The following is a 26,371-nucleotide window of genomic DNA, read 5'->3' on the forward strand; positions in this document are numbered from 1 at the left end:
TGACGAAGAAGGTGTCGTTTCACTTGCATTATGTATATTTTCCTGCGAGTCCTGTTTGTTACAAGGTTCGATAATTTTAACGCTAGTGTTTCTTCGAAGATCTCTACATTTCGATCACCAGGGTATATTGATTTATAGTTTGGAATAAAGATTTAAAAATATGTAAAAGAATGTTTTACGATTCGATTAAGCGGGCGCATGAAGAAGTCAGAGTACGATATTAACAATATCAATTCCCTTAACGAGGGCCATTAATATTTTGGCAACATTGACAACAAAAAATTACCTGGGAAGCTTGAAAGGCGCGCAGGAAAATTTGCGATGACACATATAGTCGAAAGCACTTTGTTTCCACCGGTGGTGGTCGAATATTTTATAATTGTTATCAATACGGTACAAATGCGAAGGGGTTTCAAACGCGGCGTAATAAACGAAATAAAGTATCGCTATTTTCGCCGCTGACAGAGCGCGCTGCTCCGCAGTTGGACTTTTCGGCTGTGTTTCCACCGGTACCTCTTCAATCGTAATTAATATTTTTTCCCGGCGGCTACTTTTTTCTGGCTTTCGATAAATTTGACAAAAAAAAAAAAAAAAAAAAAAAAGGAAAAATTGGAAACAAAGCCTCATTTTATGATACAGCGTCCTATTTCTTTCATTTTATTTCTATGTCCGTTCCCAACCATGGAAGTGTAGAGTTTAATAGAGTACGATTAACATAAACTGTAATTATGTAAATCTTGGTAACTTACCATTTGAACGCACGTTTGTTACAGGACAGTGACAGGAGTAGCGTTGGCAGCCCTGAACCGGTGGCGGCCGCGACCGGCTCGCTCCATGAGCATCAGATGATGATGGATGAGATGAAGAACTCGCGGAAGAATAGTCCGTCACCTGAAAATCTGCATCAGGCGAAACGTGCAGCCGTGGCGCAAGCGCATCTTAATGGGACGAGTAAGTCGGGATCTGATTTATTAATTGGATAAAATAATCGGGTCTTTCTATCGTACTTAACGCTGAAATTATCAAATCTATCTAAATAATGGATATCAGATTTCTTATTTTTATTTTACACAGAACACAAAATAAGTAATTCATCAAAACTAACTGCATTATTTACAGTTATACCAGATTTTGACTGATATGGTTTATAAATGGAAGTAACGATAGATAGCCAGATTGGGTGAACTAAACAGACTGCGGTTAGTTGAGTGCATGCGTACTCAACGAACATTCAAACTCCAGATTCTCGAAAACGTAGAGTCATATAGAAACATTTTATTCTATATGTTTGACTTATTTTTATATGAGGAAGCCCCTCCTTCCCCATTGTACCACGATTTTGCAAATATCCCGCATATATAGATTTACGAGAATACTCGAACATTTGTAGACACCTTTTATAAATATATTATATTTATATTATACGAGACATTTTCAATTAAATAGAATGAATTTACTATATTCATTATGTTTTTATTGTCCCATCAGTGGCAGGCATGGTGACCCTACAGAATCTTCAGAACCTAGCGAATCTACAAAACCTACCGCAAGTCGCGTCGCTAGCTGCGGGTCTCCAGGGAATGACAGCGGGATTGACTAACAATCAGCTCATCAACACGCCCCTGAATCTCACTGTCAGCTCCTCCGGTAGGGATAGAAACAGACATTGCATGGTTTGACAAACTGACATACAGAAAAACTTGACACTCTTTTACAATGCTTCAATTATTCAAATAACTTCCTCGCAAATTGTTTTAGCACATTGTAAGTTCCCTCGCCATACTCTCCATATAAGTAACATCCCCCCTCACTAAAGAGATCGTTCTTTATTTTTCTAATACTTATATCATTCATCAGTTGTAGACTTTTTGTCGTGAAGTTTATATTTATTTAACCATGCTGTTCTCCTCGACTATATTTATATTATTTGCATTATTAAAATGTAGGTAATTTTTTAAATATTTACCTTTTGTTGTACTTGAAGAGATACAAACCTGAAAATGGATTTTAATTTCTCAAAACACACCATCCAGTAGTGAAACAATTTATTATTCTTAACAATATGTTATAAGAGGTAGGCTAGCTAATTAAATCGTCAGATTTTCCTTTCACCCAATGAATTTTCATGTTCAGGTGGCACAGTACCAACAGCCTCGAACACGACAGCTGCCCCTCATCTTCTGCCGCCGAGTTCGACGCCAATGGCGACATTACCTCAGCTATTATCTCAGCCGCAACCGGTCGCGATGCCTCAATTCATCCTAACGTCCGGTCAATTGGTTCAAGGCATTCAAGGGGCTCAGCTTCTTATCCCTACGTCGCAAGGTAAGCCTTCCGTTTCTTATGTGTTTGCACCCTTTCAGCTCTCGAAACGAGCATTCAACGACACCCATTAGAGGCTCATTCCTGAAGTTCGAAGTAAACCTCGTCCACGTTCAACGTGTCACGCAAATCGATTGTTCGTCAAACCCTTTAGGATTATGATTTACAGGGAATTTATTATATAGGAAATAAATGCGTAGAATGAATCGTGTTAGCTTGGAATAATAATTAGATTCAGTATTTGATTAGAAGTATATTTCACTTTATTGTCGAATATTTTGAAATTTGGAATATTTTTTGGATAAACTTTTATCGTAAATGTGTAGAATACTTCGGGATTTGGAATAAACATTAGAATATTAGACGAAGAAATTGATAGAGGAAGAGTTATTGAATCTGAAGAGATCTGAATTAGAAGTTTAATACAAGTAGCAACTGATGGTTAATGATCTATTTTATGTATCATATTTAATCGTCAAAAGCCATCTGCGAGATATTTTGCATTTTATATGCGTTAGTCAATGGTTATTAAAACTCAATAACAAGTATACAGAATTGAAAATATCTCAACAATTTTTGATTGACTTCTAAGGAATTTTAATTCCACAGTATTTATTTCAAACACTTTTCTCATGTAATACATAATATCTTCCCGCAGTATACCAAATATAACATTATTCTAATATTCTTCACACGTCACAATGTATTCCTTTTTCCAAACTTGTAAAGCGTTAGACCCTTTCAACAAGTCCAGCTGTCGAGGTCCCGAAAACATTCGAGGCGGCTAATCGCAGCCTCACCTGTGAAATTTAATTAAACGGCACCCAGGAGGCAGAGCAAGAGAGGAGACTGTCTGACAAAGGAACCGCGAGGAAAGAGGAGATGCCCTGTATCCCGTAGCTATCAGTAAACCAACAAGAAATCTCCAACAATAACCCTCGCACTAAGTACCTTCGAATTTCAGGGCATAAATCAGTCCGAGTGGTCTCATCGTGAAATCTGCACGATGTGCCGGCGCATAATGTTGTGCAATCAAGATGTGCCGATGTATATATATGTGTGTATATATATTATATATATGTGTGTACACATATTATATATATGTGTGTACGTATATATACATATAATATATAATATCATATCGACTATCTCTGACCAAGGCTCGGACTAAGGCTCGCCCCGTCGTCCATACTTAGTGGTCCTCGACTGGCCTGGCGAGCAGAGGGCAAACTCTGCAACTAATTTCAATGTATAATTAACGTCTCACTACCCCTTTCTAGACCCACGAATAACCACCCCTCGCCTTACTTGTGTCCGTTCCTTCCTACCCTAACCCTAATACCACTCTCTCTCTCTCTCCCTCTCTTGGCTGGACATCACAGCTCCGCGGATTCAGCCGCTATTATATCGATTGCGGTTCGCGCTAACTTCGTTTCTACCAAGTTGAGTTTCTATTCTGGCAATTGAGAGAGAGAGAGAGAGAGAGAAAGAGGACTGGGACCATAGGAGGAACAAAGAGGGACAGGTGGATGCAAGGGTTAGTACGAGAGGGAAGGAAATGAGACACTAGCACAAGGGAGGGTAAAGAGGGGCAACGAAAACTTTGCGAGTCTGCCTAAGTGGATTGAAGTTCGTGGATATGGACCAGTCCGTGGTAGGATGACGAGTTACGTGGTGGCAAATAATGTTTGCACTGCTTTTCGGTACAATCGATGTTAACTGGCTTGCGCTCGATTGATTCGCAATTGACAATTTGGTAGAAAGAATTATCTTGGGTTTATAACATACGCTATAATATTGCGCTTCAATCTGAGAATCAGGGATTAGCAGCTCTATCGAGTCATTTGTTAATTTTAATATTCATGGGAAATTAATTCTACCAATGTTAATAATAATATTCTTCAGTTTAATGCAGTTTTATATCAAAGGATCTTCAGAAATATCAATATATAGCGACGAGGAAAATAGAGAACGATTAAATATGTATTACATTGTTTAGTGACTCAGTTGACACATTAAACTTTTGTGTCAATTGTCTTTAAAGTATATTAGACGGAATCCTAAAAGAGAATCTAGAAGGAATAATTTTATAATCGGAACGCGATTGAAAGCAATAGTGATCGAACGTTCTATAATCGCCTAGCAGTAGGTCATAAGGATACAGATCATTGGCAACGCAAATAACATTGGATACTTTAGAATACTCTTTTAAGAATAAGCTCGCGAGGGGTTGTCAGATGTGTCGGCTATTTTCGTCGAGAAATTGAAGAATCTTGAAAAAGACTCGGGTCAAGAGTGTAAGTCTTGATCTGATTATAAATCGTGATTCGATCTAATCTTAACGTACTTACATTACAATATCTATGTTCGAATGTCAAACTATTCCTAAATCTGATTTGCTGTAATCACCGCATGTTATATTTTCCTTTTTCAAACGATGAAATATATTCCCCTTAATCAGATTCAAACAGTCTACGAAGGATCTTAGTATATGTACATTATATTATCTATGATGAAAAATCGTAGTCGTATTTTGTGATTACAATAAACTACCCTTAAACTCAGTTTATTTCAATCGACAAATTTTCTCGTTATCAGAATATTCAATTTATCTTTGTCTCAATAGAGCAACCGACTGAAAATTTTAATATATGTATATCATAATGCGATATATGATTTTAATAAACCACATGTTGAAATGGTTTATTGTTTCCATCAAACCATCAATTCTTTTTTAAAATATGAATTATGTTTGCCTTAATCTGATTCATATAGTCCATTAAAAATCCTAATGTACGTTACATTATTTACAATGTCGTAGTCGTATTGTATGTTTGTAACAAACTACTCCTGATTCTAGCTTTTATTTCAACCACCATATCTCTCTTCTTTTTAAACTATAAGTTCCATATTTCTTTTAGCCTCGTCTTAGTTTACCAGAAAGCTTGATAACAGCAACAGTTTATACGAAATTCAAATGAGATCTTTCCCCATATTCGCGAAAGTCCATTTTTATCGTATGTAAAAGGCAAAAGAAACAGAAATGACAGACAACCGAGCACCATAGTGGTGACACTCGGAAATAAAAGAACGTTCTTCGGAATATTATCGTGGAGCATCGCGGAACGGAACTAAACGTTAATCGGATTGTCAGTTGACCTTACCTCAGAACGCGAAACTTTTATGGCTGTTCGGAATACGGGATTTGCTTAGCTTAGCTATAGGTACCAACACGGGTACGTACTCATGATCAGTAATCATATTAAGCGCGTGTACAGAGTAATCAGATTAGCGGAGCTGGAGGTAATCCCGAAACTATTCTAAGTATGATTAGGCGTCCTTCTCGCAGCCTAGTCCAGTGCCAGTACCTGTACCCACTATTAAGATGACGATAATAGTTTGCCAACTACGCCGGTCTGCGAGGTTACCTGCCCTATGGGTTGCCTAATAATCCCTCTATGAGACTCTGATAACTTTACTACCCTTCCTGGATCAACGACGCGTGGACTACGTTCATAATGGAAATGAAGTATCTATTGATTCGAGACACGTTCATACGAGGATAGGCCACAGATAGAATTATCAAGCTAGCTTCTCTTAACCCGTTGTGGTGTCGTTGTTAACCTCGTGATGGAACCTATGGGATTAATCTTTCTTTCTCTATTTATTATTCTTGCAGGAATCGCTACACAAACTATCCTCACTATACCTGTCAGCCACGTCACGAATAATCAGATGGTGAACTTGGCGCTCAGCAACGGCCAGGTCGTGTCTACTACCCTAGCGAATCTTCAATCCATCGCTCAGCCACAGAATATGCTGAACACGCCGACCAGCAACGGTGAATTTACAGGTAAAGCCAGTTTGCAAAATTTTCATTTCGTAAAAAATACGAATTGGTTTATCTATTGACCCGATTGTCTTTTAATTGGAAACTTTTATAGTCACGGTATGTTAAAAGTTCATAAGGATAAAACAGTTTAAATTAGTAGATTTTGATTTTTCGAATTTAGATTTACTTCTTTGAACATCTTATGAAAGAAATGTTTTAGTGTTCCACAACAAACTACGCTACGTATTGGTATTCTCCAATAATGCACCATTGTAACTTTATAAAATTTTTGTGAGTAAATTTAGTACAGAAATAAGTGCAAAAGAATGCAGTGATCAAAAGAACGACGCTTTTTGTGAAAAATTCTGATTCCTTTATATTTTAACTGTTATAATAGTTCTAATATTAAAAGGTCAAAAATAATCTTTTCGGTCACTGAATGAAATAAATTCCCCCAAAAAGATGTGAAAGTAATTATAGAACAATTCATGAATAAAACGAGACGACTGAAAATTAAATACGATTGGATCGTGGTTTTTTTTCTCCGCGTGACAGTTCCAACAAGTCCCAGCTTAGCATCAGGATTAGGGTTAAGTCCCGCTGCCTTGCCTCACCTTCTAAGCAACAGTTCGGCCAGCCAGCAACTTCTGAGCGCGATGCAGCCTCAGCAACTACTTCAGGCCGCGCAGGCGGCACAGGCACAGGCTGCACAGGCGGTCCAGGTCGCCCAGGCTTCTCAACAACCGCTTCTAACAACATCTCCTCAACACCACGGTCATCGACACAGCTCCCACATAAATCATTATACGGTGCGTCTACATATATCGTCGTTTGCTGAATAATTTATGCCTTTTCCACGCGCGTTACAATCATTCTCACGGGAATACTTCGAAAAATGATCAATTCCCGCGGCTTTATGAAATAAAGCAATTTCGTCATTTTCCACTGTAATTGGATTATTGCCTGGCCATTGACAACGAAATCCTATTAATAGATCCCGTTTGATAATTTAATCATCGAGGTATACATATTTACTGAAACGTTTCCACCGAAGAAACTTCGTGTTCGATATAGCTGATTAAGAATTCAGCGAAACGTGTCTGACAGATTTTATTTTATTCTCAAGACTCGGCGAAAAATCTTGCCTCATAGTTTAACATAACAGAGCCGTGTCGCTTTTAAATAACTTTTTTCAAATTAATCATCTTGACTGATTATTCGCGAGATTTAGAAACTATTTCACGTTGTGTAAGCTTAACATTGTAATAGACGTATTGTGCACGGCCATTCTCTTTCATCTCCTTTTATTCTCCTCGATAAACCAGGAGGAACATGATCAATCCGAGCAACATCTTGCTTGTTTGCTACAATTATCATCTACGAAAGGACCGGCGGAGCGAAACACGAATACTTTTTCCGCTGCAGGAATTTTGATTTATCCCGGTTTCGTCGATAACTAATGTCATTCCTAGTCTTCTAACGAACGATCCCGCTACCGGAAAGCTAAGGATAGACAAACGAGTCAATTCGCGGATCGATATACGAGCGAAACTGTGGGTGGAGGTGGAAAGGGCTTAAAAAACGTCGTGGGGTCAACGGAACAGGACAGAATAGTTCCTCGATAGCGAACGATCTTGTTAAGAAAGTATTTCAGTATTTCAGGCGGCGTTTCTTCCACTAATTAGTCTCTAAAGTGTCTTGAATTCAAGAGATAGAGTGAGATAGAATACGATAAAAGAAGAATGGGACGAGGTCTCAATTTTAAGTGCATAATTGGCGTAAAAGAGAATCATGAAGCATTGTCGTTGATACTGATTGAGCTACTAATCCGTTACTACTAATCCTCTTGTGTCCCCTCACAGCCGACGGAGAAGCATCATAGAGAGAGACCCGAGCAATCGTCGCCTTTGAACGAGTCTGTGGTATCCGCAGCCTCGGCTCTGAACAGACTGGCGGCTAGCAATGGGGAAATTACGATCACGACCACGCACGGACCCAGCGGTGCCGGGGTGAAGCCCTCGCCGAGCAGCATGCACAACGCCAAAAAGGAAGAGGAGGATCTCAATGATTCACCTAGTAAGATCGAAGTTCTCATTTCGTTTTCTTTACTTAATGCTATATATTCAGTTTTCGAAATTTCCTGATAAGAGTTAGGGAAGAAAGGAATGTCTTCAGGTGCTTAGATTGAAATTATTGGGATAGGTAGTAGGATAGTAAGAGTCTTTAGGTGATTTAGATAGGTTATGCAATATAGGAAATTGGAGAAATTGTTTACAGAATTTACGTGACTACCGTTGATTGGTAGATTGTGCATGTTTATGCATTTATGGGAAGCTTAAAGGTACAAAATTTTATAAAATGTACATAATATGTAAAATACATAAAGTTAAATACAAATTGTAATATATTCATAGTAGATGGAATCAATCTTCATATATTCATTCCACTTTTTTAGTTCACAAACAAAATTATGAAATTGTATACACATCCACAGTCAACTATATTTATGGGTGGAAAGAGATCATTTTTAGGGGCTGAAACAATTTTCTGCTAACAATTTCTCCTTTTAGATATGTTCATAAGAATATGAATTTTCTCAGACTTCCGTAATGTGTTAATTATCTCATGAATCATATTTAGACAAGAGAAAGACAGAGGAACTTAGACAAGAAAAGAATATTCTCATTTTATGTATGAGAAAATAGAGGTTACTAATTGTAAGATGAGAAGATGTAAAATAGTTTGATAATGTAATATTAGGAACAGAAAGGTGAAGCATTTTTTCAAAAATTTTGTCTGGTCAACCATATTTAGGTATATGCATTTCAACAAGGATATCATTGAATGATTCACCAACTAAACTTATCTTTATTTTCTCTGATAAGCATACGGTATTCGATAATCAGATAAACGATAAGTATCTAAACGAATATCGATCGCGTAAAAATGAATCGACGAATCATTTTTTGGCAAACCATTCAAGAATATAAGCATAAAATTGATCATCAGTCCGATGCAAGAACGTTTCAATCCGGCACAATCCGATGTATTACGATGCGTTATGATCTGATAATTAAGTCGATCGATGGAAGAATCATTTATTTATCAAGAAATAAAAATGTTTTTTAATTCAACGATTCTTCCTGTCTGGTTGCCTCGAATTACGTTTCTTTCCTCCGACGATACAGCATTTAATGCACGGTCAAAGCCGATAAATAATAATGTCGGCGGCTCAAGCCGTGCCGCAAAGCTCTTAATAATCCTAATAGGATATCGTACAATGCACGGCTCATTACGGTGTATTAGATCGTTGCCTCGCTGCCTTCTGGGAAGCCATAAAGATTCTGACTACGGTGCACGTAACCTCAACAGCCGGCAGACAATAATTTTAATAATTCACAATCATTGCTTAGGTTGGCACTTCGTCATTCCGCGGGCAACGATCAGAATAATCGTTGGACGTATCGAGCCTAACGATTCTCAATTGCCGGTGCCACGTTACTTAATAAATCTGCGTCTTTGTTAACCTATCTCCGATAACCGATCCTTGAACAACGGTTCGTAAATTTAAAAGAAGGTTAGATGCTTTGCTTATTTCAAACACGACGAATAGAGATTTATAATGGAGAGTAAATTTTGAGGGACGAATAAATTTCCACCAACACGTTACTCATTCTTGCTTTTATCATAGATATTTGATTATTCTTCTGTCGTCACAGAATTAGCCCTTAAATGTTGAAAAATTTCATATTGCAATGTCCATTGTGGTGAAATCACATTTGGTCCGCACATCGGTTAAGTTGATAAATTTTATCGACCTATTTAATTTCTAAAAGATTCTGGAACTGGAATTGATCAATTTGGTTTTTGATTCAATTATTTGTACTATAGCAATTAAAAACTTGTATTACAAGAAAATGTAAAAAATTTTGTTTACATGTTGATTTATTTATCACAGCTATGATCACTGCGTCTGTGTGTGCTATGTAAAAGTACTCTTCAACAAAATTACTGTCCATTACAAACTTCCATCGAATTAAAATACAAAGTTACCAAAGAAACGTTCGATTCGACTGCAGAATGTAACGGATTATAAATTTTTATTCCTGTACTTCATTAAAATATCAGAACGAACATAATGTATTTACAGCATTAAATGCTTTAAAAGCCTGAATGTTGGTATTTCGTTAAAAATATATTCCCGTGTAAAGATTCGCTTTAACGATCTTTACGTTCTTCATTGATTGCGAGTATGAAGGTTACGCTTCCTTGTACGTATCGATTCTCGAAAATGCTTGTACGTTCATCGAAACTGGAGGATCGCTTGCACGAGAAAGTCGAGGATCGTCGTCGATACGTTTTTGTCCTCACGCGGAGACGAGGATCTCGCGTTCGATTGGAAATTAATGATCGCAGAAAACAGCGTGCCTCGGAAGAAGGATTTGCAGTTTATTGCTCGGCACAGAAAGCCGGCTCGAACTGGTCGAGATTGCGGGGCATGTGGGCACCACTATTGCGTGCGTATACATTCGGGGTGACAGATTTACGAGTGAAATCGGTGTAGCTGAAGCTGCTTTAACGAAGCCGCCCGATGTCATTAAGCAGACTCCCGATGGAACTTCGAAACATTCCCGCGAAATCGATCCGCAACTCCATCGAAAATTTCTCTAATCTTCTGCCAAAACACGTTCTTAATAGATCGCTATAAGTGGATTTTCTTAGCAAACAGTCGAGGAAGAATTGACAGTTTTCATTCCAGAGCGAATTATATTTCCTCGAATCGATTTAGAACTCATTGGGAAATTCCTATAATCCTTGTCTGACCACGTCATTCTAAGAAAAATAAATCTTGTTTCGTTAGTTAAGAATCAAGAGAGAAATGAAAATTATTAATCCATTCGGGAATTCGATAGGAGAGTGTTCTAATTCTTGATATACCTAAAATATGTTCTTCCATAATCGCTGATTTTATGATTAGATATTGATAGCAGAGAGTCAGAAAATAGTTAAAAATCTGTATTTATATGTGGAACATAGTTGGAAAAATATTGAACACATATCTTTCTTATTACTAATGGCTAATTCTGAAAGGATGAAAACAATCCTTAGAACTAGCGATTGAAACTACTCTTGAATTAAATATTCTTCAAATATCTGTTTCTTATTACGCATAAATCAACCAAAACCGAACATTTTTTAATAATTGACCAACTGTAGAATGAACTGTAGTGAAATGATAATCAAATTTACGCTATAAAAAAATTCTTTGAACGTCCAGGATTCCTGATTCCTTTTAAACCTCTAAGACCACCAAAGGGAAGATTTGCAAACTATAATTACAGATCAGCCGACGATCAACGAAGCCACGAACAACGTAGTCGATGGCATCAATCTGGACGAGATCAAGGAGTTCGCAAAGGTGTTCAAGTTTCGCAGATTGTCGCTGGGTCTGACGCAGACCCAGGTAGGACAGGCCCTGAGCGTGACAGAGGGGCCAGCTTACAGCCAAAGTGCCATATGCAGGTGAGTGTACGATGAAACAGTCGCGTATTCCTTTTGTTTTATTTTTTAATTTCTTTTTATACTCTCTTTATCTTCTTCTATGACGAATAATTTGAAACGGACGTCGCTGATGAGACACAGAAATAGAAAACGTTAATAGGTTATGATATGACAGTGTGCCAGGTCACTGGAAATGGGGAAAATATGGTGGATTTCGATAGTTCCCCGTCTGGCTGCTAACAATCTATATACATTTCTAAACTACGGTAAATCTCGATGATGTCTTCTTTCGTTTAGAAAAGTCGGGGCTAAGGGACACTTATCGTTAGTTGAAAGTTCCTCGAAACGGTCACACATCCTTTTACTCTGTCCTATGTCCAAATGAAATTGGCCACTGAGTCAGCGTACAAAATCCTGACATTCGTTATGTCATTCTCTTTTGTCTCTATTAATCTCTTTGTTTTGTGTTTCCTACATTTTTGTTCGAATGAAAATTGAGGGAAGTGTGTATTCGTAGGAACGAGTTCGTAGAACATATCTTCCTATTTTATATTTTTGTACCTTAAAAAAGGAGTATACGTGATGAATGAAGCAGCAGTATATGTGATGAAATTGGTAATCCAAAAAGTGGCCCCAAGTAACCAATTCATTTTGGACATAGTGTTTAAACGAAAGAGTTAGTTATCCCGATTTGTATTGGTTCATGTCGTATACTATATTGTATATTTGATCATGTTCGACAACTCTTCGAGTACAGATTCTAAGAGAGAAAACGTCGTTGAATTTTCATGTGATCGTACTCTGTGGGAAATGTCTAATGTGTAACCTGCCACGGTGGTTCCTGAAACCTGTTTCATTTACAATTATGATTTTTAAGAGATCGAGTACACTATCTTCAACTCTCAAGTTTGACGAATGACATGTCTTTCCAGAATACATATAAAATTACGAAAGGAACCACAGTGGTAATGCTGGTGGCAAGTAGAAACACTGTTTCTACATCCATATAGTATTGTTATCGTAACGACTAATTTAAGCATTGGTGATTGTTCCCCAGTGCCCTGGCTACCCAGATGTACGCTGCCTCGCAGATTGCCTCTCAGCAGCAAGCTACGTACGTTCACCCCTCATGCTATTTAATTTACCTAAAAATCTAAAACTTTTTCAAATCCTCTGGAAGCATAGCAGTTATACCCAAGCATGTGAATCCGTACATTTGGTATCGTCGTGTGCATATGTTAAAAGGCGTACAAGTAGCTCGGAATGAGTGTTCTCAACGAACCAATCAAACCTTCGCAGGTCAATTTACCTTTGTTTTATATATATATCTTTTTTTTTCATTTTATTACATAAACGAAATTGATACAGGAACAAGCGTACACGCGTACTATGTTAGTACGAATTAACTTCTATCCGAATACTCTCGCCCTGATCTATCTTCTATTTTTCTGTCCAATGTCTGTCGATCTTCTCTGTTCGACTCTCCTCGTGTTTCGTTAGACGAAACGTTTAGTCGCTTTTTAACCACGTCTTAGTACCATATGGGGCATATTTGGGTATAGCTGCAAAAGCACTATCACTAATTTCTAACTCCGTTTTCTGAGAAAAGAAAGATAAAAAGTAAAATATAAATGAAATGCGAAAGGAGCACTTCTGAAAGTTAACGATTTCTTCGAGCCAGGGCATTGGCAAACTTGGGCATGATGTCGCCAACGCGTAAGAACACGTTCAAGAAATCGCGGAGATCGACGTCCGTCGACGAGAGTGTGTTCCTTTTTAGACGATCTTCGTCTTCATATTTTTTTTTTTAATTTTTTTTTATACTTGTTCTAAATTAATTATCTCGATCTTCATAACAATGAACTTGGTTTACGCTCGTCGCAGAAGAACACTAGCTCTCGAAGCGCGTTGGCAACATCATATACGGCATCACCAGAACCTTTAAGCATGCACGCATTGTCAATGTCCTGTTTTTGAGTCAATGCATGCCTTTTAGTGCTCCTTTAGTCGAACAAAGACGCAAAGAATTTCTATCAATTCAATTCTATACCTTTTCATTCGAACATGATTACGCAAAGTGTCTTAATTGATAATATTTGTGACTGGTATTTCTAAATGATCGAATAGCGTGTCTTTACGTCTTTGGCGTGGAAAGTGCGATTTCTTCCTTCACGAGTTTTCATCTTATATACGATACGAGATCACAGAACGAGAATCATAACTTATTGTTGGCTCTAGATTCGAAAAGTTGGACATCACGCCAAAGAGCGCGCAGAAGATAAAACCGGTCCTTGAAAGGTGGATGAAAGAGGCTGAAGAGAGGTGAGTATATTTCTGAAATGTCATTTTACAATTTCAATTCATTTTGTGGATTTGTAATGATGTAAGAAAAAGTAAAGATGTGGCACTATAATCTTACCTCCGAAAAAATCTTCCTCGAACGAATTGATAAACTTGAATTCAACGAAGATCAAATTTAATCAAATTCAAAAATATTTATCGAGACACATTTCACAGAACACTTCTCCTAAAATTTCTAATTTCTTCAAATTTCGTAACATCTAAATACCTTAGGTATTCAAACTGAGATCTTAAATTCATTAACATCTTAAATATCTCAATATGAGAAGACTTTAAATATACAAATTAAAAATCCATGTCCAAATCCTGGTTAAACATTTCTTCCCCTGAAGCTCGATTACTGTCAAGTGCAATACTACACCAACTCGTCTCCAACTACACATCGTCTCCTCTAAAAACAAAGCTTCATTACTTATCGAATACTTTCCTTAAATTTTCCAAACGTTTTCTTTTTCTTCTAAATTTCCCGATATCAACGGTACTAAAACTGAAATCTTAAAACTCTTCAGCAAAGCATTCTCAAGTCACGCCCAATACCAAATACATATTCAACTCTCTTTTGAAGAACCGAAACTTCTTCCTTTATTGATTGAAAAAAAAAAATTAATGATGCTCAGAATCATCTTCAATTTCGCGAAGATCGTCCGATCACGTATAAGATTGCCGTTTTAACGACGTATATCGTGGCTCATGATTATCCAACGACCGTCCAACAGGATCTCAAGCAGTGTCCAAGAGCGTGTGAACGCGTGCGTGCTAATTGGTAATTCGCTAATTGAATCCACCTGATTAATTGCAGATCCGCGTCTAATAAATACGCGGAATGTTAATTAGAATGGGGGAAACCGTTAGCGGGATCGTGCTCTCCGCGCTGCTACAGGTACCGCCGGTTTTATTCGTGTCGCGAAAGAAGTCGCCTATCGGCTTCCTCCTTCGAGGTATCGGTTTTACTGCGTGCACCGACGTACCTACACACCGACATCCCACGATTTTCTGCGAACGCTGTATCAGGATCTGTAATTAGCGAAATTTAAAGTTTAATTCATCGTTCGACCGTGGCCGACCGATACAACCGGCCTCATAACGAACGCGGCACGCCGACTTATTTCCATTGCCGTGGATTCTTGCGAAATTTTCATGGTTTATTGTTGCTTTTAATCTTATGCAGATTAATTTTGTAATATAGGAAATTTGCTTCGATAGGAGTGAATTGAAGTGAAGTATCGAGTTTTGCAATATGTCACGTAGGGAGGTTTCGGATTACAAATAGTATTTGTGGGTTTTCGTGAAAAAAAATGTTGTTTCCTAGAATTATCTATTTAAGTGACTGTCTTTTGTTAGATTTCCTTGCATTCTAAAAGTGCGTATCAATAGTCCGTAGTAACTTTCCCAAGAAGCCTAAGAATCATTAAGCAGCTAGGTTTAAAATATTCTAATCCTAAAAAATTTCTATATGTAGCATTTAGATTCCTCCTGTATCTTAAAAGATAAAATCATTAGAGCTCTAATCTAATTCAAATATAATCCAAATCTTAAAAAATTTCGAAACTCTGAAAGTTAATGTCACAAGTCTTCATTAATTAGTGGCAATGTCTAAAAAAAAACGTCCATCTTCTCACACGGTGTGTATTTTAAATCATCGACTAAAAAAATCATAATTTGCGAATATTCGTAACAAAATATCCTATCTAATCTTTAAATTGACGTTCATATTCCCAGGATACAGAATGGTCGTTTAACAAATATCACAATCTAAGAGTATCAATCAATCGAATTTCATGAGTCAGTGACACCTAACACACGGTTTATGGTTTCGATTTCATCGCGATGCCATTTTATTATCGGCAAAAGTGCGGAGAGTATATATACGTGTGTTATATGCAAAAAGATATATATAAACACGTGCAAATACAACAGACGTGTTATAAAATACACATGTACGTATATGTATTTATATATGTAGGGTAGCGTATCGAGGTACGCAGCATGTATCTCGACCGTGAACCGGATGATTCGATGACAGGAGCACGCGGTCATTTCTCTTTTCGCGGCCGAGCCGGCAACAATGACCCATTCCGCATTCCCGCGGCGCAACATCAACAGATTTTCCCAAAACGAACAAAATGATTTGTTGACTATGCATTAACACCTTTGCACGGCGATACAGCGAATCATCCCCGGCGTTATTGGCCCGGAACCGTTTTCCCGTTTAATGATTCGTTCCTTGATTACTCGTTCGTTCAAAACGAAAAGCGAAAGTCCTCTCATTTTCTCTTTTCCGTCGCGTCATTCCGTTACTCCAGGTAGAACATGATACGTTGAATGATCAGACGAGATGTTCATTCTAAGAAAAAATGTGAGAATCTGTGTTCTTTAAATCATTTTCGATTGAATCAAGTCTTTTTTTCTCGTTGGAGAAATATTTCTTTTGTTCGACGAACATAATGGGCAATTGTTGAACATGTGATTTTTTTATCTCAATTTCGTTGCAAAATTTTTCTTAAACATGTTAAAAGCACTTATTTATTGGTAAAGAAAAAGCAAATGAAATCGAAGCATAAAAGTTCGATGACTATAATAAAATTATAAAGAAGACGATGGTACGTTTCGAAGAAAATATTCGCATTAGAACAAATAAATAAATATACGAATAAAGAATAAATTTTCATTCCTAACAAAATAGAAGGTCTTAATTTTCTACAAACCTTAAATTCGACAACTGTTCGAGAATTGTTAGAAATTCGAAAGGCTAGAGACCAAATACTTGTCAAAGTATCCTTCTGTTAAATATTTTTAAATGTCCTACATAATCAAATCACTTTTCCACAGCGTAATACACCTAATTATGATCATTGCGATCTACGAATCCTTAATAAACCCATTAGACCGTACCATATACTCATCCGATCTTGAAAAGAGCAAAAAATATTCAATTACCACTGGATTTCAAAGGAACTGAGTTCGAAACCGAGCATAGAGCTGGACGTAGAAGGATTACGAGCCTACGGATCCGTCAGCCGGTTAACGCAGCCGACTATTATCCAACCGATTCGATGACGGTTTAAGCACGGTCATTTCTCTTTTCGCTCGCGCACCAACCGAGCAACAATGACCCATCCTGCATTCTCGCGGCATAGAAGTAAGCGCGACCGTGCCGGCCGCGTCCGGGAAAAATGAAAGCGGCTAGTTTATGCGGTGCACGTGCACGATTTATCTGCCGAGTAATTAAACTGTGGACTAATTAAAATCAGGTTTCTGATGTACCCCTCCCTTCGCAGCTCTCTACCCCACCAAGCTCTTACCCACGATTCCTGTCGTTTCTTCTCCACCTCCTTTTACTGCCTCTTTCTCGTTCCCTCTTTCACTCCTCTGATTCTCTTCCTTATTCTACTTAGAATTTCTACACGGTCGCGTAAACGCCAACACTCGCCAATCCATGGTACACCCACGATACAATCTCTCTCCTTCTTCGTTTATTTTTTCGTCTATTACGCAGTTTGCTTATATTTTCTCTTCCCTTCTAGATTTCCAATGGCTCCAGGTGTTTCCATAATCTTTCAAATGCTATTTCTTTCCATTTCTCGCCTTTACAAGTCTCTGATTTTTATCTTTTTCCAAAGTTCAGTGAATATGTAGACGCGCTAACTCACAAAAGTATATATGAACACTTACTATATATATTATATATTATATAAAATATTTCGAAATTTCATTCGCACTGTAACGAGACAGGACTGTTACGATTATGTTGTGCAAATTTTAAATCAGTCTGAAAATGTATATAAAATTCACAACACATTGACTGCAAATATGCGCTGAATAAAAAGTTAGTATACAGTACTTGGTCATCTCAAGCACATAAGATAATTTAAATATTTGTGTGACCCCTGTGAAATATGTAGTTGCACTAAATATTTTGTAACTCCTATGTGTCTTATTCGGATTTGTTTCAAACTTTACCAATAGTATTATCGTGATAGTTAAGCCTAGTTACAGCGCTAACAAAATTCTAAAGTCTCGTATAACGCACATAATATATTCATAAAAGATTTTCACAAATGTTTGAACACTTTCGTGAGCTACTGTATGTATACCTCTCGGCAAGATTTAAGCTTGTTTAATGCCAGCCAGTAAGGAGTTTCTAATAAATATTCGATTAGCTGATTTATTCCAACGATCCAGCGGACGGATTTAGAGGAGACAAGAATCAAACCTCCCCGCTGACTAAGCACGTTTTCAACGTTTGTCTGATAGCACGTACTTGGTCGTGATTCATATTTCAAAAAAAGAAAAGAAAAGAGACGACGTGGTGCGTATTGTCTTGAACGCGACACGTCGGCTCGGTGTTAGAGGCTCCTTTCATTCTTTTTCCTCTTCTCCTCGACGACGACGTTTAATTCTCGCTTCCTCTTGCTTATTCTCTCGCCCTCGCGGATTAAACCTCGCCACCGCGTTTTATCCCTGTCCTTGTTTCTCCTTCGTCTACGTACCTACCTCGTTTCCCCTCTTTCTCTCTTCATTTGGCTTCTCACCTATGAGGGAATACGTGCTCGGGCTAACCCTCGACGCCGGTTTGATTCCACGTTCTCCCTTTCTCCCTCTTTTTCTCTCGCTCTCTTTATCCAACCCTCGTCACTCGTCCCGACGAGTTTCCTCTCTTCTTCAGTCAGCTTTTCTCGCCTGCAATACACGCGCGCGATAATAACGTTTCCTTTGGAGGCGGAAGGGTTTATTAAGATTATTGAAAGCGGTGGTAAATTGGCGCAAGAGAAGCAATTACGATATTTGTGACCGCTTTGAAGCGGTCGCCTTTTAATTTGTGTCGCGTGTCTTCAGTTATTGAAAGCTTTGTGCTCCTCTTTCTCTCCTCCCTCTTTCTCTCTTTCCGTTTCTTTCCTTATTCAACTAGCTTTTAATAAGTGCTCGGAACTCGAGCTTGTATTTTAGTCGGCCGTAATGCCGGCAATTGCTTTGATAAACGATTAAAACAATATTCATAATAATACCTACAGTTGATAATTCGCAGACCACCTTGGAAGATATCTTATCGTTGTTGCATTTTTAATTGCTCCCTTCGATCGTAGCCTTTCAACTCTTCGGGCGTCGACATTTTTTTAATGGCCGAATTCACATTTCGACAAATGCTTCGAAGCTACAAACTCCATCAGCTTTTTACATCAATGACTCAAATATAATTAATAAACCGGTACGCCACTAAAAATAAAGCTCTTTTATAGGAAAAATGTAATTACCGTATGGTTAATTTTAATCACATAACTTTGGACATTAAACAACGGAGAATGATGGGGGTGGCTTTTTCTACGAAATTAATAAATTTTACCATTTCTCGTCAATTACTACGAAACTAATCTGTTACCTGTACAATATCCGTTCTAATAAAGTTTATACCAGTTTTGAAGATCGATAAGAACTTTCCCTGAATATTATTTGAGTAAATAACGAGTGGTAACTAACAAGACGCCAGTGTAATTGATTTTTATTTTATCCGGACCATGGCATCCCTAAGAACATTGAAATTTCCCGTACATATTTCATAGCTCCAACTAGAGGTGGATTCTTTGTATAAAAATGAATAAAAAACCAGATAAATAAAACTACCCGTCGTAACTATTTCAATACAATAATAGAATAATTTTCTCTGATACAAATAGATACATAAATATTTAACGTATTATCAAGACTTGATGATGTCTACACACAGAACAAGTAAAAGAAACAAATACAATGAATAAATAAACGAAAGATCAGGAATGAAACTATGCCATTGCAATTATCATCTTTAAACGCATTAATATGTTGTAATTCACTCTTAGAACTCTCAGACATTATGACAACAAATTTGTAATATATTAACATTTTACCATTTTCAGCAGCAGCGCGTACAAAATTCGAAATAAAATATCTCGTTATTCCATCAAGCCTACCTCGTCATTATCTAAACGCACCATTAATTTTTCTCCATCAGATTACCATCTTCAACGCAATAATATTTATATTATATAATCTATTTTTCGAAATCGAAATCGAAAACGAAACGGAATTGTTGCAATAAATTTATAACATACTGATATTTTACCATTTTTCCCTGAAACGCGTACAAAATTCGAACTAAAACATTTCCTTATTCCATCGAGTCTACCTCATCACCATCTAAATGCCCCATTAATTTTTCCCTATTAAACAGCGGCGTAGCGTGGACGTATCGCCCCGTACCACCCCTACTCGAATCCCATGGCCGTTCGTCAGCCTCCGTTGAAAACTCACCCCCCCCCCCGTCCGAGGGGGGTAGCTGGTTTCGAAGCATCGGTTCTTCGCGCTCGCCGGCTTCTCCATTAGCATATTGTTTTCGCGGATTCGACGAAATATCACCGCGCGATGCTAATGGCTCAGCCTGCACTTTTTTCGGCGGGGCTCGACAGTTGGTCATACGGAGTTAAATTAAAAACATAAATTCCACAGCGGCGTCCACCTACGCCTCTATCCCCCCGTCGGCCAACCCTCTGTGTGTTGTGTGCGTCGGGGACGGCCGACCCTTCATCCTCTTCTCTCCCTCCTTCTCGCTCGCCGTCTCTGTCTTTCTCGCTACATTTCACCCTTTCTCACGCGTTTGGCTCGTTTAGTCGCGATTCCCAGCGGAAGTTCTCCTGTTTACGGTTACGAGGTTTTTTCGAAGCGGCAGCGACGCTTCGATCGCTAATTTCATTTGCGCGACGGCGACGTCGCGATACCCTCGACCGTTCCATTCGTGAAAGTTGGTCGGCTAGGGACGCGGGCCAATCAGTCAAGGGGGATGAATGTCTCGCAAAATGCCCGCTATGTTTCCTCTTCTCTATTTGTCTATTCTTCGACTTTTCCCTATTTATCCTATTTTTTTATTCTCCTTCCTTTTTGGTTTTACTCGTTGTTTATTTGAAAAGGTCAGGGAATGGATGAAATTAATTAGTTTAGATTTACCCAAATTTATCTGGATCTGTGATTTCCTATTCTTTAACATGTCCATGTGTTTTAATAATCTCTTTTTTAACATTTTTTTCTTTTTTTTTTTTTTGAAAAGAAAGGAAGATGATATGGAAGCGGATGAAATCGATTAGTCCAGATCTGTCTCTTTTTGTCTGTTTATGGCGATTCCGGTTTCACGAGAATCGTTTTGATGCAGAGAAAGTTTGCCGAGTTAACACACGACCAAATCCGCGTGTTTTGTTTTAATATTTGATTAGAACATGATCGAGGTATTTGCACTGGCGCGAAATGAAAATTCAGTTCTCGCAATCAAGTCGGTTTGTCCATAGAGAGCTTCTCCTTCCTCCTTCCCTGTTCTTTTTATTGTCTTTTTCAATACATTATTTAGTTAACACAGCACATCATTGAGATCATAATGTTCATTCCTGTGACACACATGTTCATTCCGAATTTTATTTTATTTTATTCTTTTACGTGTCTGTTATTAATAGATATATTTTCTAATTTTGATTTGATTTATCGAAACGTATAACGTTAATGGATTTTATGGAACAGGAATGAGAATATTGCGTTTGGTTATAGGCACAAGAGTGGGCTGCATCAGCTGACAGATTTCATCGGCGTGGAAACGAATAAGAAACGAAAGCGACGAACTTCGTTCACTCCACAGGCTTTGGAACTGCTGAACGCTCACTTCGATAGAAATACTCATCCTAATGGTAAGTTTCTCTGTTTCTTTTGCTAATATATTGTATTCTATAAACGACCATTTCTTTTTTTTTTTTTTTAATTGTTATTCGTATTTCATATTTTAGTGAAGATCTTGATTCTCATTTAACGAATCTTCGAGAAAAGTTAAATTGTATTAGCATCAAATTGTATGAAATTTTCATAATGGAAGATATTGATAAAAACAGTTTTCAATGCCTGGGATTCTCACTATGGCGTTATGGATAGAAATTTTGCAATTGCCATTCTTTGCAAAAATTTAGAAATTCTAGGAAAAGGAATTTCATAGAGAAACGGTCGTAACCAAGCATTTGACATATTATACAAAGATCCTAAATAGGAAAAATTAAAATATCTCGTTACCTATTAAATACATTCAAGTAAGAAAACAGATAAAATTCTTTTCAAAAATGAATAATCGTCTTTCTCTGTGCTTATTTCAGGCAACGAAATTACGAACTTGGCGCAACGCCTCGGATACGACAGAGAAGTGATCAGGATTTGGTTCTGTAACAAGAGGCAATCCCTAAAGAACGCGGTGAGACTGATGTCGAAGGACGTTGTGTAAAAGTGCTAGAATAAGATTGGTCGCGAACGGAACCAGTGAACAAGAATAATTAAAAAAGAAATGAAGAAGCTTTAAGGACTCGAATTTTACGTTGCACGGATTAATTCCACGAGATTCGAATCGCGTTTACGTTCATCGGTCGCTTTGCATCAACCCAGGGATGGATCGATGAGATTTTGCGCGTGAATTGAGGATTTCGACAACGGAGATCACAGAAGAATAGGAAAAAAAAGGGTTCACCGAATCTCGCGTTAATTATATAATTCCGACAAATCAGCGCGCCCGAAGGAATTGCTTTAAAAAGTCATGTTTCTCGGCGACAACCGGCGAACCATGAAGTTTTAAAGGCGCGCTCTCGACGATCGATGTAAAGATCATTGTGATTGCAGGCGTATACGAGACCTATATGTAAATAGTTTTAAACCTACGGTTAATGTGATGTACAGGAGTCGAGCGTTTAACGTTGATAATTGCCTTAACCGCCATCGTCTTATCCGATAAATGTTAAACGAAGAAAGAAGGAAATGAAATCGATAAAAAATTGTAAGATTTCATTACAGATGAAAAGAATGCAGTTTTATTATCGATAGTCGATAAAGAAACGGCTGATGGTAACTACATATTGATAAATGGTACACGAAATGTTATCGATTGATGGTAAAACATAAAATTGACACCTCGTAAGTTTCTAAAAATATAATAGAAGAAAATTCTTGATAAATATTCGGTTGTAGAACTCGTGTACCATTTATCACGGGGCAGAACGCGATAAGACGTAAATCAAACAACAATTATCAAGTCGCGTCTCGGCTCGTGAAACTAGGATAAGTAAATTCCATTAAGTAATCGCACAGATAACGCTAGTTCGTGAAACGATCGAGAAGCTTCCAGCTACTGAGAATCGTCTGTCATTAAGAAACCAACAGACGAAGCACAAAACGCGGATCGTGCAGAAGATATGATCAAAATCTTCTAAATCGCTCCAAGAGATAAAATGATATTTTCTGTACGAAATCCCATCGAGAACCACGAGATCGAGGAACAAACCAGTGTGTTCGGTCCTCTTGCACACAGGAAGGAACATAGTTGAAGCAACGAGAACAGCAACAGTAACAGGATACCAATAATAACCAAACAGCAACAAACAGCCAACAACAGTACCGTCACATTCACATGCCATACACAGCGGGATACAATTCAGTTTGACCACACAGGAAATAGCAACGGAAAAGTTTTGACAGTACCGCCGCTATCGTTTATGACGATCCATCATCCAACTCTTTTTATTTTCATTCTTACCGGTAAAACAACCACTCGTTTACAGGCTTCGTTAGGGAAGAAAAAATGATAAAAAATGTTTCAACCATATTGTTCTCTGGGTGTGCTCGTCTGTAAATTATACGCGTGTATTTAGGTAAAATAAAAAAAAGAAAATCGATCGAAAAGCAAAAGTCACGAGGGAAATGAAGCTAGAGGAAAAAAAAAAAAGGAGAAGAAGACGAAGGAACTTTGTAGCGAGTAAATTAACGCAATAATGTCTTTTTGAAAGTATATTATCGATCGATCATAAGGATCCTCCTGATGCCCTTTTAAAATTCTATTCGAACCCGAGAAAAAGGGACGTTTGAAGGTGGTTTGAGGTTTTTCCCCCGCAAAGTAACATGGAAAAAAAGTACTAGTCCGTAATAATCTGCCATATAAAGAGGTATACGTATTAAACATTTACGCATCTTTCGTTCCTAAATGTTCGATCTGCTTGCCGCTGGTGATTGTATCGATATATTTATATTTGGTACGTGTCCCGTCTTTCTTTAGTGCCTGGAAAATATGCAATCGAATTACCGCTCCAAAAAAGAAAAATTGATTCAATTTTTGCTTTAGCTAGGACAAAAAAAATACAGGAAACAACCTTTATCCATAGCGTATCTAGTTAAAGCAAAATATCGAATGAATAGCAATTTCAGGAAGAGTTTCGAATAATCATTCTTCATTCTCAAAGGAAATCGATAAATTGCTTGCTGGATGATTATCGTCAATATGGCATCTTCGATTTTCCTATTCCGCTTCCATTCGATTCTCGAGATGAGTGACTTTCAAGAAATAAATATAGAATTGCGCGAAGCTGGTCGATATATCACCGATATAAATTCCATGGTAATAAGTATGAGCTGAATGTATACCTATATACATATATACATATGCATGTACGTATTATATATGTATATGTGTGTACAACACAGCCATGAAACAGGCAACGTGCACTGGATAAAGATATTAATTCGGTTGCAAATTCACCAATGCAAGGACATTAACGAATAGCAGCGTAGTGAATCACAGATGCCGCGAGTCGTCTTTGGCGAACATTTATTTCACTTCCGGTGTATGATTCAAGCGCGCTAATTGAAACGTGTTGTGTCGTGCAACAGACACGAAAACGGCGTATTTCGAGCGAAGACGGGACGCGGAACGACCAGGGACAGGTTTCCAATTTCCACAGACGAATCTTCGTATTTAACGCATCCAGAGGAATGGTTCGTTAGTAAAAAAGAGTAAAAAGAGAAAAAAAAAAGAGAAAAAACGCAAAAAAAAGAAGGGAGAAGACGAAGGAGAATGGAAAGAGGAAGAGTAAACTAAATAAAAATAAATTATAATACCACATTTTACGAGAAAAGCTTAAAATATCGACCATCCACGAAGGATAAAAGTATCTCATGTATTCCCCGGTTAAGCGATATAGAAATAATAGCGTTTACTTTTGAATGTGTTTCGCTTCAAGTGAAAGGGCTCTCTTTCTTTCAGTCTAATCTAAACTAAACTAAACTGGAGGGCAGGATAGTCGGTTTTCAAGATAAAAAAAAAAAAGTATAATAAAATATATGCTAAAATGCGAAAAAAATAAATACTACAGAAATAGCGCGCGCGACCGATCGACCATTGTTCTCTCTCGACGATTTTTCCTTCCTTGCCGTTAATAAACGATACTGTAGGCGAAACTAAACCCATCCCAAAAGAAATAATAGTACGACACGATTTCTTAAATATCTCTCAGCTCGAGCTATAATTAAAAAAGAGATAAAAAAGAAGTATTACACGCGTTACATACACAGATATACAGGACGATTGTGCGTCTAAAGGAACATAATGAGAAAAGAAAAAGAGAAAATCATACCATGACACATACATACATCATAATACATACATACATCGTTCATACAGACAGGTACACATTGTACTTCGATACCCCGCCGTTGTAATGGGCTAATTCAGTACGAATAATTATTAAACCAGAAGATCCTTGCAAGGAGCATAGCTAGGGCCGCGAATGGATAGCGAGTGTACATATTGAGGCAACACCTAGGGACTGCAATATCGTAAGAATCTAAAAATGCTACTTTTAATAATTGCGACAGCTACGAAGTAGCTATGCACACGACGTAACGACGACCAGACGACGACCAGACGACGACGGACGATTTAATGGACGATTTAATGGACCGACTGTGTAATTGCACGGTTGAAACATTAACGACGAGTAAATAAAAAAATCACGTTAGGGTTGGGGGAGGGGGGTAAAAAAATGAAAACTAAATTTGTAAGGACAAACGCGTACGTTTAAGATATTTTACTCTCTAGGATACCATTAAAGATACGAGCAAAGTGATCTGTTCCTAAACGAAGCACACAAAGATGGAGGTAATAGAAGATACAGAAAACTGAATAAGAAAAAAAAAAGAGGAAAAAAGATTTGCGGTATAAAGGAAACAGGGAAATGTATTATAAGAAGAAAATGATGGGATGGTATACGGTTAAGAGTGGAGTTATATGGGGATAATTCAAAATTCAAAATTTTGATTACGGGATAGGGGGAGGGGCGTGTATGTTATTCTGTTTGATAAAAGAAAGGGACGGAGTGGGGTGGAACAAAGAAAGAGAGAGAGAGAGAGAGAGAAAAGAATGAAAACGTTTGTACAGAGATATTCCGGTTATTAAATTTTGTTATACGAGGAAAAAAACTAACGGGGGAGAATGGCGCGGTGGATGTTGACGAGAGAATAAATAAGAAAAAAAAAAAAAAA

General features: G+C 37.7%; 1 protein-coding gene across 3 annotated transcripts in view; it reads left to right on the top strand.

Moving 5' to 3' along the window:
• LOC100643587 (POU domain, class 6, transcription factor 1) overlaps window positions 1-26,371 on the top strand; it is a 210,939-nt gene extending 184,568 nt beyond the window's left edge. For 2 of the 3 annotated variants that reach the window (XM_012315272.3, XM_048411561.1), the window contains 11 exons: window positions 774-951; window positions 1,489-1,647; window positions 2,134-2,325; window positions 6,002-6,175; window positions 6,710-6,963; window positions 8,017-8,230; window positions 11,497-11,677; window positions 12,714-12,770; window positions 13,895-13,978; window positions 21,581-21,717; window positions 22,171-26,371. In XM_012315272.3, coding sequence (XP_012170662.1) covers window positions 774-951; window positions 1,489-1,647; window positions 2,134-2,325; window positions 6,002-6,175; window positions 6,710-6,963; window positions 8,017-8,230; window positions 11,497-11,677; window positions 12,714-12,770; window positions 13,895-13,978; window positions 21,581-21,717; window positions 22,171-22,295 — 1,755 coding nt within the window. In that variant the 3' untranslated portion in view covers window positions 22,296-26,371. The remainder of the gene's footprint in view (window positions 1-773; window positions 952-1,488; window positions 1,648-2,133; window positions 2,326-6,001; window positions 6,176-6,709; window positions 6,964-8,016; window positions 8,231-11,496; window positions 11,678-12,713; window positions 12,771-13,894; window positions 13,979-21,580; window positions 21,718-22,170) is intronic. The other variant, XM_048411562.1, reaches the window with a different exon arrangement.

The sequence above is a fragment of the Bombus terrestris genome, chromosome 13 (genome assembly GCF_910591885.1).
Source record: "Bombus terrestris chromosome 13, iyBomTerr1.2, whole genome shotgun sequence".
Classification (NCBI taxonomy): Eukaryota; Metazoa; Arthropoda; class Insecta; order Hymenoptera; family Apidae; genus Bombus; species Bombus terrestris.